We start from the raw sequence: 18,139 nt of genomic DNA, 5'->3' as shown, positions 1-18,139 counted from the left end.
ACCTGTGCAGTGCAAAGTATTAGACCTGTCAATCATTCACTGACCGCAAGTCAATTAGGCTTTGCCTCCTGGCAGGGCCTAATCGGCTTCCTTAGTGGCAGAGCATCGGAGCTAGATCCAGTTCGACGCTACAGCCGACATCCACCGCTGATGAAGACTGCTCAGCTGAGCTGATGCCATTCCCTATGGAAGCCTTTCAGGCCCCGTCTTTCTGAAAAGCCCCCATGCTAGGCAGACTGGGAGGCCAGTATTAGGCCTCCAGTTGCCATTGCAGGCACCACAATGTCAATTTCATTGCTGGGGTGCCGAGGAGCCGCAAACACCTTAAATGCAGCAATCACTTTATTTAAGGGGTTAATGGCAGGGATCGAAGCTAGCGTCAGTCCCTGCCATTACAGCCAGACGTCAGCTGTAATACACCACTGACATCCAGGGATGACATCACGGACTCAGCTTCTTAGCCAGTGCCATGAGTTTGTCATATGAACACAGCAAAATGTGGGAAGAACTAGCTTTCCATGACATATCCATACAGCAAATGTCAGGAAGGGGTTAATATTCCACTGGGTTTGAGACATGAAATAAGCTGTTTTTTTTTGCATAGACTTCATCCTGCAGGGTCCAGGCATCAATGATCTGGCTGGTGAGGCACCAGTAGAAGAAAAAACAAAACTTTGCATTAGATCCATTGGCAGGGATCTGCACACAGACATGCATTAATGACACTGCCAGGTTCCCTAGCAACAACCCAAATGGAGAAGCTTTTGCATTTTGGGACAGCGCTCAGTAAAAACTGTGTTGAGTTTGTGACAGGCTGATCTGGTCAATGGCACTGCACAGTTTTGAACAAGAGGCAGCACTTCATTTTTAGGTTTAGTATTTATGAAAACCGACCGCTACATGGTAAATAAACCACAGATCTTTCTATCCACCCATGCAAGACAAGTTCCTCTGGATAAAGGCACGGATTTAAATAGAAAGTCAGATAAAAAAAATTATAGCACGCATTGTTCTCCAAAACAAACATTTTTTTATTCTGCTGAAGTGCTGCACTAAGTGCTGTAGGTTTGCAAAAAGGTGAAAGACTCTAAAGCACAAAATCACAGCAAGACATATCTACAGAGCCAAGAGTGTTGAAAAGCATTTTCACATCTTGCCGGAGCAGTAAATTGGTGAAACTCTTAACTGGAAAAACAAAGCAGTAACTGTTAATAACCAAAATACAAGGACTGTTGTCTAGAATAGATACACGTTAGGCCGCCTTGACGAGAGCCACGGATGAAAAACGAACATCGTCCTCTCGCTCTGTAAACTGCTTGCAGATCTTGCCAGCATCCTGAAAAAGAAAGGTCCTTGACTATCAAATACAAAGTGCAAAATTATACTGACCATCTTCCCTGCTGACAGATAGTGCACCGATGTCCTGAAAGCTAGTGATTGGTACATTCCCAACAAGTGTATAACATACAAAGGCTGAACCTTGCTACAGATGTAAAGATAAGCCAGAGATTGTAGAATTTAAAAGCTGATCTGTCAGACTGTGCCACCCTATGTAAGGACAGAATAGTGAGGACAGGTCCACTCCTATTTGTGTACTCTGTGCGCCATTTATGCAGTTATGAGTTGGCTGTATTCATGAGGGGAGCCTCCCCTACCGCTTAGCTGTGATTGATGGCTGCTGTATATACTAAGAGCAGACCCATCCTCACTATGCTGCCCTTGGATAAGGCAACATAATGACAGAAGTGCTTTTAAATGGTTAAAGCCGTTCTAGACTAGGGAAGCTGCAGTCAGCCACAAATGGCAATCTTTACATCTATGGCTAGTTTGATCTGGGATAAACCCTTACTATTGTGACTCTGCATTTTAGCAGATACAGGATTCAGTTTAAAGAGCCATAACTTTAGAATTCTGCAAGTAGTGTAGTCAAATGTAAATGAAATTGTGCATTTCTGCCCAATACAACATGCTCTTTCAAGGTTGTGGAGACATTTGGCAATGTGCCATCCATAGTGACAACATCCTACAGGAGTACTGACTAGGTCACATCAATATGGACAAAGTCACTAAAGTAATACCAGCAGAAGAGGAAGCATTTGAACAGCACATGTGCCCCAGCTTCTCTTCTATAGGTTGCTTGGGTTATTTTAAAGTATTCCACATTTTTGGGTGGTTTTCAGAGTTAATTTTATCACATTAAATAGGATAAGTCACCAGTATATGATCAGTGCGGGTCCAACACCTGGACCCCACCCCGATCAGCTGCCTGCGTGCACCAGATGTCATTGCAAAGTATGCAGTGTACAGAGCCAGAACCAGTCGGCTCCAGACATTATATTGGCAGTGCTGCAGAACTGCTCCCATTTACTTGAATAGGAGCAGCACTGCAGGTCGGCCACTATCTGACTGGAGCCATCTGCTTCCAGCATGGACGTCCGGTGCCTGGTGGCAGCTGATCAGCGTAGGGTCTGGGTGTCAAACCCCCAGCGAACATATACCAGTGACCTATCCTGTAAGTGGGTTTTTCCACTACCAGACGACTGATAACCTCTTTAACTTACCTCAAGTAATGACCCTTCAGAAGTAGCACCATGGTCTATAGGCTGTGAAGTTAACCCATCTATTAAGAGAAAAAAGAAATACTGATACATTTGTTAAGTCATAACTTTAGAAGTATCAGTAGGAGTTTCAAGCCCTGAACTTACATTTCTAGTCAAGACTTTGCCTCCTGCTAAGTGTTTTACTACTACATGGGCTGTTGAGATCCCTCACCCATATTACTTAACCATTAGGACAACCTTAGGGGGGATTCACACGAGCGTGTATTCGGTCCGTGCGGGCCGCGTGGTTTTCACGCGGCACGCATGGACCAATACAAGTCTATGGGGCAGTACAGACAGTCCGTGCTTTTTGCGCAGCGTTTGTCTGCTGCGCAAAAAGCGCGACAGGTTCAATAACTCTGCATATTTTGCGCATCACGCACCTATTGAAGTCAATGGGTGCGTGAAAATCACACGCACCACATGGAAGCACTTCCGTGGGACGAGTGTGATTCGCGCAACAGCAGTGAAAAGGATGAATGAAAACAGAAAAGCACCACGTGCTTTTCTGTTTCCGAACATCCAAACGGAGTGTCTTTGTTATTAGCGAAGCCGGACAAGCGTACCAAACTTCACCGGGTTCGGCCAAACTCGTTTTGGCCGATCCCGGCAAAAAAATTATCGGTACGCGACGTCAGGAGATAGTCACTGTCCATGGTGCTGAAAGAGTTAAACTGTTTCAGCACCATGGACCGTGACTTCCGATCCCAAAATACATGAACCTGTAGAAAAAAAAAAAACAAAGTTCTGACTTACCGATAACTCCCGGCTTCTTCCTCCAGTCTGACCTCCCGGGATGACAATTAAGTCCAAGTGACAGCTCCAGCCAATCACAGGCCAAGCACAGGCTGCAACAGTCACATGGACTGGCGCGTCATCCAGGGAGGTGGGGCCTGATGTCGAGAGGCGCGTCACCAAGGACGTGTCACCAAGGCAACGGCCGGGAAGTTCTCGGTAAGTACGAACTTTCTTTTTTTTCAACAGGTTTTGCAATATTGTGTTCGGCATTCACTGTTGAGGGTGCTGAAAGAGTTAGCTCTTTCAGCACCTTGGACAGTGACGGCCGTCGACTAGCCTCATCTCTATGATGGCGGCTGCGCGAAAATCACGCAGCCGCGCATCAGACACGGATGACACACGCAGCTGTCAAATGGTTTTTGCGTGCGCAAAACGCAACGCTCGTGTGAATCTGCCCTTAGGTATAGTCCGTATTCACTGATGGTCCTATTTTTTTTGAAAGTTTTTTTTTATTGCTGCAAGGGTAAAAAATAAAAATTAAAAATAAGATTTTTCTTCCAAGAGTAGCATAATTAGAAGGTAAGCCCATAGGTCACTGAGGGAGAGCCAGTTTAGGGGCAATCTTGCAACTTGACGGCAAGGTGAAAATTTGAGCTACATTTGAGAACATATTACTGATTTGAATGCACTAGAGTAAGCAAAGCAAGCCCTACATTATATATATAGTGTCATCTTATGATTTAGTGCTTTGCTAGTCCTTATAAATTTAAAGGACTGCTAATACATTAGTAGAAACAGATCCAAACCAGGCAAGAGGGGGGGGGGGGGGGGGGAATTACTGAGAAGATTTCATATAGGACCAGGTTAACTTTGATAGAAGGGAAAAGAGGTGTAATAGACATAAGGGGGACACTACAAAGCAAGCTTACAAGTCTAGAGGTATACAGCTAGTCATTCATATGCCTATCAGGAGTAGCAAAAGGCTTGTAGCCATCAATCAGCCTGTCCAAGAGTCCAGATATTCTCAAACTTGTCCATCTCATGATTTAAAGCTGTATTACCATGTGACTTGATATATCCACAGGATATGCCATTGTCTGATAGATGCAAGACCCAGCACCTGTATGAAGAACAGGGGGTCACTTGACCCACCTCCCCTGGTGCAGGGGACTATTTGGGGGGGGGGGGGATTCATGCAGCTCTCCCCATTCTGTTGTACTAGTTATGGAAACTGAGCTAGTCTCTCCCATCAAGACGTTCCCACTTTGTTAATTCAAATAAAAGGATGCCATGAAGTTTGGCAGAAAAAAAAAAAAAGAAGTTGTGAAGAGGCAACACTAATCAGGTATGTGAAAGCTGCAGCACCCGGCTAGGAGTGTATGGTGAGGGTCTGTACACCGTTGCATCCTTTTTATTGCCTACACAGTACAAGGCTGCTAACAAACCCTGCATAGTCTAGTCCTACATACATCCATCTGCCTAGTTACATTTAGTAGGTTATAGACATCCTTACCAAGCTCATAGAGATGTCCATTCACAGCTGTGAACACTACAAAGTGAAAATGAACACCATCTTCATTTGGCTGAAAAAAAACCAAACAAATAAAAACTTAATTTAACTTGCCACGTGCAACAATCCGGTAACATTACCATATCACTTTTACGGGTACTTAACTTTTGAGAAATAAGCCGTGGTGTGTACATGAGGAGTTTCTGGCTGTTATATGACTCGTATCCTGCATTTTTTTTCTCTGCGGGCTCTATTGCCAAATCTTAGGTCTGAGCTAGTGGGTGGAACTTAACTGCCATAATGTCTATGCATTGAGAATCCTGCTCTCCTAAATCTTGTATATAGAAGCTGCAACAACAGAGATTATACAGCAGTAATGAGCAGTGTAGCTGAGGATCCAGCACTGGTGTGAGAACACTTTCCAGAAAACTGCAGCAAGTGTCACTCTGCTTCCCCTGTATTGGCAGTGTATGTGCCCTCTCCCATAACCTTATATTGGCAGGCAGTGAAGTGACAACCCAACTCCCTGAAAACGATCTCCTCTGCAGCTGTGGATGGATTTTGCTTAAAGGGGGTTGGGCAGAAGGCACCCCTAGTTGCAGAAACACAGAATTTGCATGAATAAAAACTAGATTTTAACAGTAAAGTAAACTACAAAGTTGATCTATATCAGGAATACCAAGCTGAAAAGTGGTTTTAAAAGTTATCCCATTTAAAGATTGTATTTACAAGGACAACATTATTTAGCTGGCCATGGGCAAACTGGATACCCAGTTGCTCTAACAGAATGTCCAACGCCAGCTCTCCTGACAGGTCTTGTAAGGCTATATTCACACGGAGTATTTTGCAGGAGGAATATCTGCCTCCCTGCACGCCGATTTTCGTGCCGTTTTTCACCCACGGCCATTGAGCGCCGTGGGCATAAAACACCGTGAAATACGCTTTCTCTGCCTCCCATTGAAGACAATGGGAGGTCAGAGGTGTAAACGCCCGAAGATAGGGCATGTCGCTTCTTTTTCCCGCGAGGCAGTTTCACTGCTGGTGGGAAAAAGACACCGACGCCTCCCATTGAAATCAATGGGAGGCATTTTAGGGCCGTTTTTGCGACGCGGTTTCCGCGGCAAAATACTCCGTGTGAACATAGCCTTAGTAAATACTTGGATTCCTCATAAAACAATTCTAGCGCATCTTTAGTACACGGTTGTGCCGTTTAGGTGTTATTCCTCCAGAAATCTAGGAATTTATTGGGGGCATGTCACTACTGACTGTTCCAGCATTAGACTCTTGACAAGGGGAATAGTAATTCCCAGTTGTCAATTTTACATTTCCAGGTGGAATAATCAGTTGCAAGAAAAGCTGCTTTACAATTGTCATTTTATGGGGAGTACTTAGAGTATTTTACTAAACCAGACCTGTCAGAAGAGGTGACAGGTCCAATCGTTTCTAAACACTTACCCTGCAGTGTCCCTCAGCTGCAATGGAGTTGTGCGCAGACTGCAGTGCCTAGAAGACAGAGTTCACATATCATGCATGTTATAAAGACCCATCATTGCCGAGATGTGTTCTAACAGTTAACCCATTAGTGACCACCAAAATGCCTTTAATGGTATTTACTGACCGGTCTAAGGCTAGGCTGGCGCCTTTTCACAGTAGCCTAGTCAAAGTCCTGACTGGGTATCCCTGCAGGCTGGAGCGGTGCTTAGCTGGCACAGCAGTGAGCGAGTGTTTCCTTTGATTGTGACAGTTTAACCCCTTAGATTCCACTGTCAAGTGACTGCAGCATCTAAGTAACTTAGAGGGAGAGTGCTCCCTCACCCATTGGTGGCCTCCGATGGGTTACCATGGCAGCCTGGGGCCTAACAAAGGCCGCTACGCTATATGCCTATTAGGCCATGCCTCTGGCAAGCAACAATGCTTTGGTATACCAAGCATATCAGCGATCAAAAGATTGCATAGTGAAGTTATATTGGGAATGGATAATTAATGCTAAAGGTGAACACTAAAAAGAAGCTATTCTTTTCCTATAAAAACTGGCTTAGTAAATGTGTAGAACTCTAAAAAAAAAACAAAACATTGTTTTGCTGTAATTATAATGATACGAAAAAGTTAATGTTATTTCAACTGCAAGGTGAATGCCACAGAGAAAAAAAATAAAGACAAAATATGGCAGCGCTGTATTTTTTCCATTGCCCCCGCAAAAAAATAAGGGTTTTCCATGTTCTGACAACTGATGACTTATCCACCGGATGAGTCATCAGTATATGATTGGTGGGTCAGCAGCGGCTGCCTCCTGGCATCAGATGGTATTGCCAGGAGGATGGATAATCAGGTGAGAACATGGAAAACACCTTTAATCAATAATTCCCATGTAACTTAAAGTGGTGCCTATGAAAACTAAATCTTGTCCTGCAAAAAAAAACAAAAAAAACTTTGAATGTAGATGCAAAAAGGTCAAATGTGGTTTTTTATTGAGCAAAAGCAGTAAAACAAAAACCTATACATATGTGGCATCGCCATAATCATAAGGGTATGTTCACACGGCCCATTTACGGACGTAAATCGGGCGTTTTTGCCCCGAATTACGCCCGAAAATAGCGCCTCAATAGCGCTGACAAACATCTGCCCATTGAAAGCAATGGGCAGACGTTTGTCTGTTCACACGAGGCGTATATTTACGCGCCGCTGTCAAATGACGGCGCGTAAATAGACGCCCACGTAGAAGAAGTGACCTGTCACTTCTTTGGCCGTATTTGGAGCCGCTATTCATTGACGCGGCGTTCAAGCGCCTGCACATGCCGGTACGGCTGAAATTACGGGGATGTTTTCAGGCTGAAACATCCCCGTAATTTCAGCCGTTACGGACCCCCGCCGTGTGAACATACCCTAACAGGTTAGCTTTAATCTATGGGTCAGTATTTGTGCCACATTGAACAGTAAACGAATAGAGTGGTGGGAGTTGCTACTTATTTCTAATCCCCCAAAAATCAATCAAATTATATGTACCCCAAAATGGTGCCATTGAACGATACAACTTATCCTGCAAAAAAAACAAATCCTCAGATGTGGACAATTTTTTATTTTTTTTAATTTGCTTGGTCATTAAGACCTGAAAACAGCTGGTCAATGAGGGGTTAATAGCCTATTGTAGTTTCCCATGTGATTGCAGTCTGAGTTTGCAGACAGACAAGGCAGAGTTCAAAGGTGGCAGTTTCTAGAAATCTAAAGCGTTTATGCAGCCACAGCATTATCTCCTGGCCATATTGTAGTAACCAGTATGCAGACAAGCGGATTGTGGTGGTTAAGTGCTGCTCATCTATAGGAGACAATCCGAGTGCAATCACAGGTCACAGATTATGTAGAAATTTCTCCTCTACCCGACAAAAAAAAAAAAAAAAAAAAGTATTCTCACCCCAATGCTGGTCCCCTCTACATACAAGGGCCTGACACTGGGCAGCATCAAGACCTTGAGTGCTGCCTCATATGTTAGGCCCTTGCTCGAGTTGCTGCATGCTGGGTGAGGGACAAAGGGGAGCAGCGAGTATACTTTTTTTTTTTTTTCATTTTGGGCAGGGAAATGGATTGAGCACATTCAGTTCCACAATGTTACGTTTCAGCTGACCATGTGCCACATTTTATAGGAAACACCAACTCAGGATCCATATATAACAGACATTACATGGAAGGGAAACCGTGCGTAGTACCATTAATAAGGGCCTGTTCACATCAGCACCGGCACCGTTCTGTGAGAGGCCCAGAAATTCAGTTTGCATTACCATTGATTTCAAGGGGGTAACGCTTCCATTGCAAATGGTTTGTTAGTTTCTGTGCCGTAGGGTTTTTTGGGCGAATATAGCAGTCTACTACGCTATTGTTTCAATCAAAACACAGAAGCCATTTGCATTGGACGCATTACCATTGAAATGAATGGTAATGCAAACAGAAGCTGTGGCTTCTGTTTGCCTTTTAACTCCTTAGTGACCAGCCTATTTTAGGCCCTAATGACAAAGCTATTTTTTAAGTTTTTTTTATAGTTACATTCAAAGAGCTATAACGTTATTTTTCCGTCAACATAGCTCTATGAGGACTAAGGCGGGATTCACACGACCGGGTCGTTCCCGAGCCCGAGTGTCGGCCGGTAAAATGGGCCATTTTGCCCGGCCGGTTTGCATTAAGTATTGCATCCGTGCCGGGCAGATCCGGACAGTGACATCAGCGGCAACTCCTGAAGGGGAATCCCCATGTGTTCGGGGATTCCGCTTCAGGAGTTTCCCCGGATGTCACTGTCCAGATATGGACAGAGACATCAAGCGCTCTGTCCAGGAGCGGAATCCCCGAAAACACGGGGATTCCGCTCCTTCAAGGAGCTAAAGTGCGGCTAGCACATAGCAGAGCGGGGAGATACCTCCCCACTCTGCTATAGTGGCATCGCTGCAGTAGTAGCAGCCGCAGCTGCTAGCGGCGCCATCGAAGGTGTCGCCGGGCCAGGGTGCTTTTAACAAGCAGGGGAAGGGAGCCAGCGCAGCGCTCCCTCCACCTGCTGTACACCCCGGCCCTGCCACAGTGTACAGCGATGCCATTCGTCAGAATGGCATCAACTCCTCCTCCTCACATGCACTCTGCGCTGTGAGGAGATAGAGCGCAAGCGCCGGAAAACCCGGCAATCACTCGGGACACATCCCGGTGATGGCCGTGTATTACCCGGCCCCATAGACTTCTATGGGAGCCGGGTGGCCGGACGAAGATAGAGCATGTCCTATTTTCGGTCGTGTGAATAGCCCCATTAGGGGGTCTATTATTCCTAATGCAGCCGGCCGATTTATGAACGGCTGGCACCCGGCCGGGAAAACCTGCCGTGTGAATGAGGCCTTATTTTGCTGGATTAGTTATACTTAATGGCACAATTTTGGGGTACATATTTTTATTAACTTTCTTTTGGGAGGGGGGGAAATAGAAAAAAGCCCTGAAATTCCGACATTGTTTTATGCGTTTTAAATTCATGCCGTTCACTGTGGCGTAAATAACACGTTACCTTTAGTCAGCCATAATTTTTTTTATTTTTCAGTCACTAGTGATTGAGGGCTTGTTTTTTGCGGGACAAGGACATAGTTTTGATTGGTACCCATTTGGGCTACATTGGACTGATTAACTTTTATTAGGACTTTTTTGGGGGGCAATGGGAAAAAAATGGCAATTTTGCCATTGTTTTTTGCACGGTGTTGCACTTTGTTCGGGTCATTACTGTCACGGCTATACCATATATGTGTACTTTTATTTATTTTATACACTTACTAAATAAAACCACTTATGGGAAAATTCTGTAATTTTTATTTCACATTACTTTTTTAGTCCCACTACAGGAATTTACTGTGCGACCTTTAGATCGCTGCTATAATGCTTTGGTATACCAAAGCATTATTGCCTGTGTAAAACGGACAGCCAATTAGGACGTGCCTCTGGCACGTCCTAAGGCTGGATTCACACGAGTGTGCGCGTTTGGTGCGCGCAAAAGGCACTTAACAGCTCCGTCTGTCAGCAGCGTATGATGCGTGGCTGCATGATTTCCACGCAGCCGCCATCATTATGACACTGTTTATATGTTTGCAAACAGAAGAGTACGTGGTGCTTTTCTGTTTTTCACTGCTGTTGCGCAAATCACGCGCGTCCCACGGAAGTTCTTCCGTGTGCTGCGCGTGGTTTTCACGCACCCATTGACTTCAATGGGTGCGTGATGCGCAAAATACACAGACATGTAGAGTTTTACGCAGCGGACACACGCTGCGTAAAAATCACAGTCTGCGCGGCTCCATAGACTAATATAGGTCCGTGCGAGGCGCGTGAAAATCACGCGTGTTGCACGGACGTATATCCCGTTCGTCTGAATAAGCCCTAAAAGGCATATGCCCAGGGCAGACCTGGGGGCTTTTATCAGGCCCCCAGCTGCCTTGACCCCCCCTTCGTAGGCCCACGATTGCATCTCAGGCTGCTGATGGGTGACAGAGGGAGCTCCCTCGTTATGTAAGCAAGCTAAATGCAGTGGTTGCTAATGACATTAGCATTTAACAGGTTAAATGATCGCAATTGAAGTAAACTTCAATCGCAGCTGTTGGAGCAGGAGCCCGGCTGTCTACACCCGTGCAGGACTTAGACTGGGCCGCCGTGAAAAGGCAACAGCCTAGCCCAAGACCCCTTAGTGACTGCCATGAAAAGTTGTATTGGTGGTCACTAAGGGGTTAATTGATGGGTCCCTCCAACAAAAAGTTGTAATGGAACCCATCAATGATTTGAACAGACCCCAAGCATTGGCTGGAAATATTATAAACTAGTGTAGCGCAATATATGGCTTTATCCTTAGGAAAGGCCATAAATCACGTGAATGGGACAGAGACTGCAATACCAGGCATAGCTGCTACAGATTTGTACTGTGCTGCCTGGTAAGCCAAGAGGCCGCATCCCCTTCAGTCAGCTTATCAGTGGGGTGCTGGTTGTTGGGCCCCCACCGATCTGATCAAAACGACCTATCCTAAAAGGATAGGCCATCAATATAAAATGCCCAAAAAAACGAAAAAAAAAAAAAAACCTTCAAAGCATACAAACCACAACTACTGTATGGAACAATCTCAAGACCCATACCTTATTTTCCTCCAGGAGTTTGGCCCTGTCACCAGGAGACAAGTCAGCCGATTTTTCTAGAAAGCCCTTCAAAGTTGAATCTTTATCTGCAATGAGTCAGTGTCATTAACTGCAATAAGTGAAATCTTACAGCAAGGCTGTGTCCACAACTCAGAACTAAATAGAGCAAGCTAAGCTGCGCAGTCACTGCCGTGGTCTCCCCGTCTTCAGTGTGTGGCTATGCCATAAGGGAGTTAGGAATACCTGTTCAAAAATAATAAAAACTTCACACAAAGATTGTGGCCACTCACCAAAACCCAGCTTGTCTTTATTACTGGCTGCCGCATGAATGAGCCCAACTATTCCACACGAGTTTTCAATCGTCTGTTTCATGAAATATACTTTGGCATCAGGCTTCTTTCCCTTGTGTTCACCCTCTTGTTTCTTCCTAAATTCTTCATGCTAAAATAGAAGTTACGATGAAGAATTAATGCACAAAGTATTAATGTGAACTAGACCAACTAGATGCCCTGAATCTAGTATTCCCCATGTAGCACAGTAATTGGGAGTGTATTGGAGTTCACGAGTACAGAATCACGCCGTTTGCCACATTTTTCACTGCATCTTAGAAAATGAAAGGGTTGGCTGGATAAATGCATGGGCAGCATAGATCGCCAGGGTAGAAAGATGTAAAGTGTCATGGGCATAGTTATAAAGGATTGTCAGTCTTACAGGGCTCTGCTGATTTGTGACAATAGGACGTACTTACCAGACATGGCACCTAGAGATGACTGGAGTCTTGAATTAACATCCATTATTAAGTGGACAAATCATTTATCCAGAACACTTCTCTATGGACAGGCAGATCTGTAAATAGTCTTCTCTAGGACTGTTCACATCTGCCCCATACATAGATACCCATTGTGTTTTCCCTGATCTTTCTCATCTGAGCTGTTTTTGGCTGGAGGAACTGTTCATAGAATTACGCAGCTTTTTTTGTGTGGGATTTCTATGCCGTTTAGGGGGGGGGGGGGGGGGGGGGGTTCTCTATCACTGAAGGGTGAGCTAGCGACTTGACTGGAGTGAGTGAAGATCTTTTCAAGCTCAAAGCATTTCTATGGACAGAAATTTCAGGGCAATTTGGAGGGAGTGATAAAAAGTCTAAGTGTAGCCCCAGCCTCACAATGCATCTATAACACTTCAGCGGGTCCTAGGGAGCAGTACCTCTAACTCCCATTTGGGGTGCTGTCCAAGCATGCGGTATATGTAAACCATAGCACCTCCCATCCTGACTGGACGCACCATCAGGTCATAGCCGCAACTCCTTACGACACCATTTGTGGAAGTGTACGCTGCGGAGGAAACCTGTCAATATCTATAAAGTGCTCATGGTATTATGTTCTAGCAGGTGCCATTGTTCAAAGTAACACCCACAAATTATTATCAGCGAGAGTCGTCACCATGCCCACCCTGTATATTACAATTCGCTCTGTACACCCACCTAGACAAGACACTCAGCATGTAATAAGGTTATAAAGCTGTCATTACCTGTGAGCTGAGTGGGAAGAGCAGCAGAACTGCACAGACTTCATGGGAAAAGGACTTCAGATAATCGTTCTCAAACCCTAAAACATCCACAAACTTGAAAGTTGGCAAAACACCGACTTTCTTCATCAACTGCAAAAAACAAAAAAAAAAACAAAGTTAGGAGACATTGCACACCATGACAATGGACGAGGCACAACAAGGATGGGATTCAAATTAGATCAGGTGATTAATAAGGAAATATTGAAGCTGGGATGCACGTCCAACGAGAGGTTAACTGTTGAAGTGGCATCTGACCGGTTAAGGCTATGTTCACACGGAGTATTTTGGGGGAGGAATATCTGCCTCAAAATTCTGTTCGGAACTTTGAGGCAGATATTCCTCTCCCTGCACGCCGATTTTCGCCCGCGGCCATTGAGCGCCGCGGGCATAAAACAGCGAGAAATACGCTTTCTCTGCCTCCCATTGAAGTCAATGGGAGGTCAGAGGCGGAAGCGCCCGAAGATAGGGCATGTCGCTTCTTTTTCCCACGAGGCAGTTTTACTGCCCGCGGGAAAAAGACGCCGACGCCTCCCATTGAAATCAATGGGAGGCGTTCTCGGGCCGTTTTTGCCAAGTTTTGCGACGCGGGTTCCGCGTCAAAAAACTCGGCAAAATACTCCGTGTGAACATAGCCTAAGAAGGTCATACAATTATAATCTGCAGGCTCATCTGTATCTGGAAGACATAAGAGCCATGATGGGAAAGGGCACTGCAGTGTAACCCTAGCAATGACTCCGTCACGAGGAGGAGCCCCAATCAATACTGCATCTCTACAATAGACAGGGCCAATCCTTTATAACTGGAGAATCAGGAGCCGAGAAGTGACCACGGCTTAGAGACGAAGCAAGTTAGGAAAATCATTTGACACGTTACACAACTCATGAAAGCTTCCCACGACTGACCCCCAAAAAAAAAAAAAAGGGATATGACGCTGGCCAAGACCAGTTACAGTATCTCACGATGGCTTTCAATATTTATAGGCAAAGAATTGCAAATCCCAAATAAAGCCTGTCCTGTTAGATGAAAGATACGATAATCTTACATCTTTACAAGACCGGTACTACGGTGGTCATTGGTGAAACTGCGGGGTAGGTGGTGCATTTTTTTATGTGCCCTGTTGACTGCTGCACCAGCACCCAATACCTCAGGTTCAATAGAAACCTGCCTGGACAATCTGTTTGACAGTACTGCTCTGCAGGAGTCAGTGAATGGAATCCTCAAAGGCTGTAGTTGTGGGCTGTCATGCATGCAAGTCGCCCACGGTTAAAACTGAGGCTGCTGCAATTGGCATCGGTATCCTATGAACAGCGCCAACAGAACTACATTTTAAGAGGCTTTCCACAACAAAAAGTTTCTTCATAAAACTTAATGTCTCCGCTTCTCTACCTTGCGTCAACCCACCATGGTTCCTGCTTACTAGGGGGAACGTTTGTCCTGGTTATGTGATAACCGGTGCCCAGCCGGTTACAAGACACCGCTATAACTACTAAAATGCACCTGTGATCACATGACCAGGACAATCTTAAACCTTGCCAATTCAGTGACAACCATGAAAGATTACGGCTGTAGTAGATTCTAAAGCGTTAAACTTTATTTCTTTAAGCCACAGCACCCTTTTCATATCCGCTTGTAAATAGAATAAATCACTGAGAATCGCACATATGATATCTGCTGACAGGTGTGAACAGCAGTTAAGGTGACCACCGCCAAAAGAGATCATTCATAGCAAAACTGCCGTGTGTGAACCCAACCCCAAGAAGTGGTTACTGGAGATCAGACGCTATGGCATAAGCCATTCACATGACCTGTGAAGGCCACAATGGCAAGATTGGTGGACAGTGAATGCAATAGGTTACATAACACCTGAAAAGCAAGCAGTTTTACTAAAGCCAAATGAATAGACGGCCAGATTTATTCCAGCTTGTCCAGTTATTAGGGTCAGCGATAGTTATTGCTCTAGCTATTTGAGGTTTAAAAACAAATTGCCCCAGTTATGGCAGAACTAAAAACGCACATGCGGCAAGCGACACGCCCGCACACATCTAAACACAGGCGAGGCCACGATAGAATCTAGAAAGCACATGGACCGCGCCCTAATCCGGGTCATCCATTATTAATGGCAGCAGCATCCACTCTCCATAGCGGGCGCTGCTCCCGGAGAAGGATGCTCAGCCCCGACAGCTCCACTCACTTTGTTCAGCATCTGCGAAGATACAAAGACAGGAAAAAGGTCAGCACCGGCCATAGAAACGGAGCTAGTCAGAAGAAATAAAAGCAGCAGTTACCTCAGGATTAATCTCCATAGGTGACAACGCCATGACTAAGCTTCACTACAGTGCTCTACCAGCTCCACACGATGCTTCTCCGCTAACTGAGACATGGGAGACGCCCCGGCTGCTTTTATATGGGAGGACAGGTACCAACTGAATCGCGAGAAGAGGGGGAGAGTGAGTCAGCTGGTACCCAGGATGTTTAATGGATCTCACTATCTTCCCCCCTCAGAACGGAACCGAATCGGTAGTTCCTGGAGCGGGATCTGATCATGTCACAGGGTGTCAGGTGTGAGTAGCGGGAAGAGTTGTTTTTTTTTACAGATTATTTTCCAGTGCGCAACACGTTGTAGTTGGCCGCCCGCAGCGTAGTAATGGCTGAAAGCAAACGCATGGTCCTAGTCAGAGGCCAGACAGAGGAAACCGTGTCTCACCTGTTGCTGGCGTAATCAAAAGTCGCAGCAATAATGTATATAATAATACATGTGCTCTAAAAGGTGCAGCGATAATATATAATAATACATGTGCTCTAAAAGATGCAGAGATAATATATAATAATACATGTGCTCTAAAAGGTGCAGCGATAATATATAATTATACATGTGCTCTAAAAGGTGCAGAGATAATATATAATAATACATGTGCTCTAAAAGATGCAGCGATAATATATAATAATACATGTGCTCTAAAAGATGCAGAGATAATATATAATAATACATGTGCTCTAAAAGGTGCAGCGATAATATATAATTATACATGTGCTCTAAAAGGTGCAGAGATAATATATAATAATACATGTGCTCTAAAAGATGCAGCGATAATATATAATAATACATGTGCTCTAAAAGGTGCAGCGATAATATATAATAATACATGTGCTCTAAAAGGTGCAGCGATAATATATAATAATACATGTGCTCTAAAAGATGCAGCAATAATATATAATAATACATGCGCTCTAAAAGGTGCAGCGATAATATATAATAATACATTTGCTCTAAAAGATGCAGCGATAATATATAATAATACATGCGCTCTAAAAGGTGCAGCGATAATATATAATAATACATGTGCTCTAAAAGATGCAGCAATAATATATAATAATACATGCGCTCTAAAAGGTGCAGCGATAATATATAATAATACATGTGCTCTAAAAGGTGCAGCGATAATATATAATAATACATTTGCTCTAAAAGATGCAGCGATAATATATAATTATACATGTGCTCTAAAAGGTGCAGCGATAATATATAATAATACATGCGCTCTAAAAGGTGCAGCGATAATATATAATAATACATGTGCTCTAAAAGGTGCAGCGATAATATATAATAATACATGTGCTCTAAAAGATGCAGCGATAATATATAATTATACATGTGCTCTAAAAGGTGCAGCGATAATATATAATAATACATGTGCTCTAAAAGATGCAGCGATAATATATAATAATACATGTGCTCTAAAAGGTGCAGCGATAATATATAATAATACATGCGCTCTAAAAGGTGCAGCGATAATATATAATAATACATGCGCTCTAAAAGGTGCAGCGATAATATATAATAATACATGTGCTCTAAAAGATGCAGCAATAATATATAATAATACATGCGCTCTAAAAGGTGCAGCGATAATATATAATAATACATTTGCTCTAAAAGATGCAGCGATAATATATAATTATACATGCGCTCTAAAAGGTGCAACGATAATATATAATAATACATGTGCTCTAAAAGGTGCAGCGATAATATATAATAATACATGCGCTCTAAAAGGTGCAGCGATAATATATAATAATACATGTGCTCTAAAAGGTGCAGCGATAATATATAATAATACATGCGCTCTAAAAGGTGCAGCGATAATATATAATAATACATGTGCTCTAAAAGATGCAGCGATAATATATAATAATACATGTGCTCTAAAAGGTGCAGCGATAATATATAATAATACATGTGCTCTAAAAGATGCAGCGATAATATATAATAATACATGTGCTCTAAAAGGTGCAGCGATAATATATAATAATACATGTGCTCTAAAAGATGCAGCGATAATATATAATAATACATGCGCTCTAAAAGGTGCAGCGATAATATATAATAATACATGTGCTCTAAAAGATGCAGCGATAATATATAATAATACATGTGCTCTAAAAGGTGCAGCGATAATATATAATAATACATGTGCTCTAAAAGATGCAGCGATAATATATAATAATACATGTGCTCTAAAAGGTGCAGCGATAATATATAATAATACATGTGCTCTAAAAGGTGCAGCGATAATATATAATAATACATGTGCTCTAAAAGGTGCAGCGATAATATATAATAATACATGTGCTCTAAAAGATGCAGCGATAATATATAATAATACATGTGCTCTAAAAGATGCAGCGATAATATATAATAATACATGCGCTCTAAAAGATGCAGCGATAATATATAATAATACATGTGCTCTAAAACGTGCAGCGATAATATATAATAATACATGTGCTCTAAAAGATGCAGCGATAATATATAATAATACATGTGCTCTAAAAGGTGCAGCGATAATATATAATAATACATGTGCCCTAAAAGATGCAGCGATAATATATAATAATACATGTGCTCTAAAAGATGCAGCGATAATATATAATAATACATGTGCTCTAAAAGATGCAGCGATAATATATAATAATACATGCGCTCTAAAAGGTGCAGAGATAATATATAATAATACATGCGCTCTAAAAGATGCAGCGATAATATATAATAATACATGCGCTCTAAAAGATGCAGCGATAATATATAATAATACAT

At 43.3% G+C, this 18,139-nt stretch overlaps 1 protein-coding gene across 2 annotated transcripts; it reads right to left on the bottom strand.

Annotated features, from left to right (window-relative positions):
• Window positions 1–1,007: 1,007 nt before the first annotated feature.
• On the bottom strand, window positions 1,008–15,431 carry UCHL1 (ubiquitin C-terminal hydrolase L1). 2 transcript variants are annotated; one of them, XM_075859414.1, is made up of 9 exons: window positions 15,330–15,431; window positions 15,236–15,247; window positions 13,006–13,134; window positions 11,769–11,919; window positions 11,479–11,564; window positions 6,304–6,351; window positions 4,852–4,921; window positions 2,562–2,620; window positions 1,008–1,336 (listed from the first exon to the last, which is right to left on the bottom strand). In XM_075859414.1, exons 1-9 carry the CDS (start codon window positions 15,360–15,362, stop codon window positions 1,253–1,255), a joined length of 672 nt encoding a protein of 223 aa, XP_075715529.1. In that variant the 5' UTR covers window positions 15,363–15,431; the 3' UTR covers window positions 1,008–1,252. The 2 variants fall into 2 exon arrangements, with proteins under 2 accessions (XP_075715529.1, XP_075715531.1); XM_075859416.1 differs by lacking the exon at window positions 15,236–15,247.
• Between the last annotated feature and the right edge of the window lie 2,708 nt (window positions 15,432–18,139).

This window comes from Rhinoderma darwinii, chromosome 1 (assembly GCF_050947455.1).
Source record: "Rhinoderma darwinii isolate aRhiDar2 chromosome 1, aRhiDar2.hap1, whole genome shotgun sequence".
NCBI lineage: Eukaryota > Metazoa > Chordata > Amphibia > Anura > Rhinodermatidae > Rhinoderma > Rhinoderma darwinii.
The sequence above is the reverse complement of the archived record's forward strand: the minus strand, read 5'-3'. Positions and strand labels throughout refer to the sequence as shown.

Excerpts from the sequence above, each read along its gene's own strand:
- UCHL1 (XM_075859414.1), bottom strand. The coding sequence starts at position 15,362 with ATGGCGTTGTCACCTATGGAGATTAATCCTGAG. Across the intron at positions 4,922-6,303 it reads CAGCTGAGGGACACTGCAGG|CCAAATGAAGATGGTGTTCA; the intron begins GTAAGTGTTTAG and ends GTTTTTTTTCAG. Across the intron at positions 2,621-4,851 it reads TGGACATCTCTATGAGCTTG|ATGGGTTAACTTCACAGCCT; the intron begins GTAAGGATGTCT and ends TTCTCTTAATAG.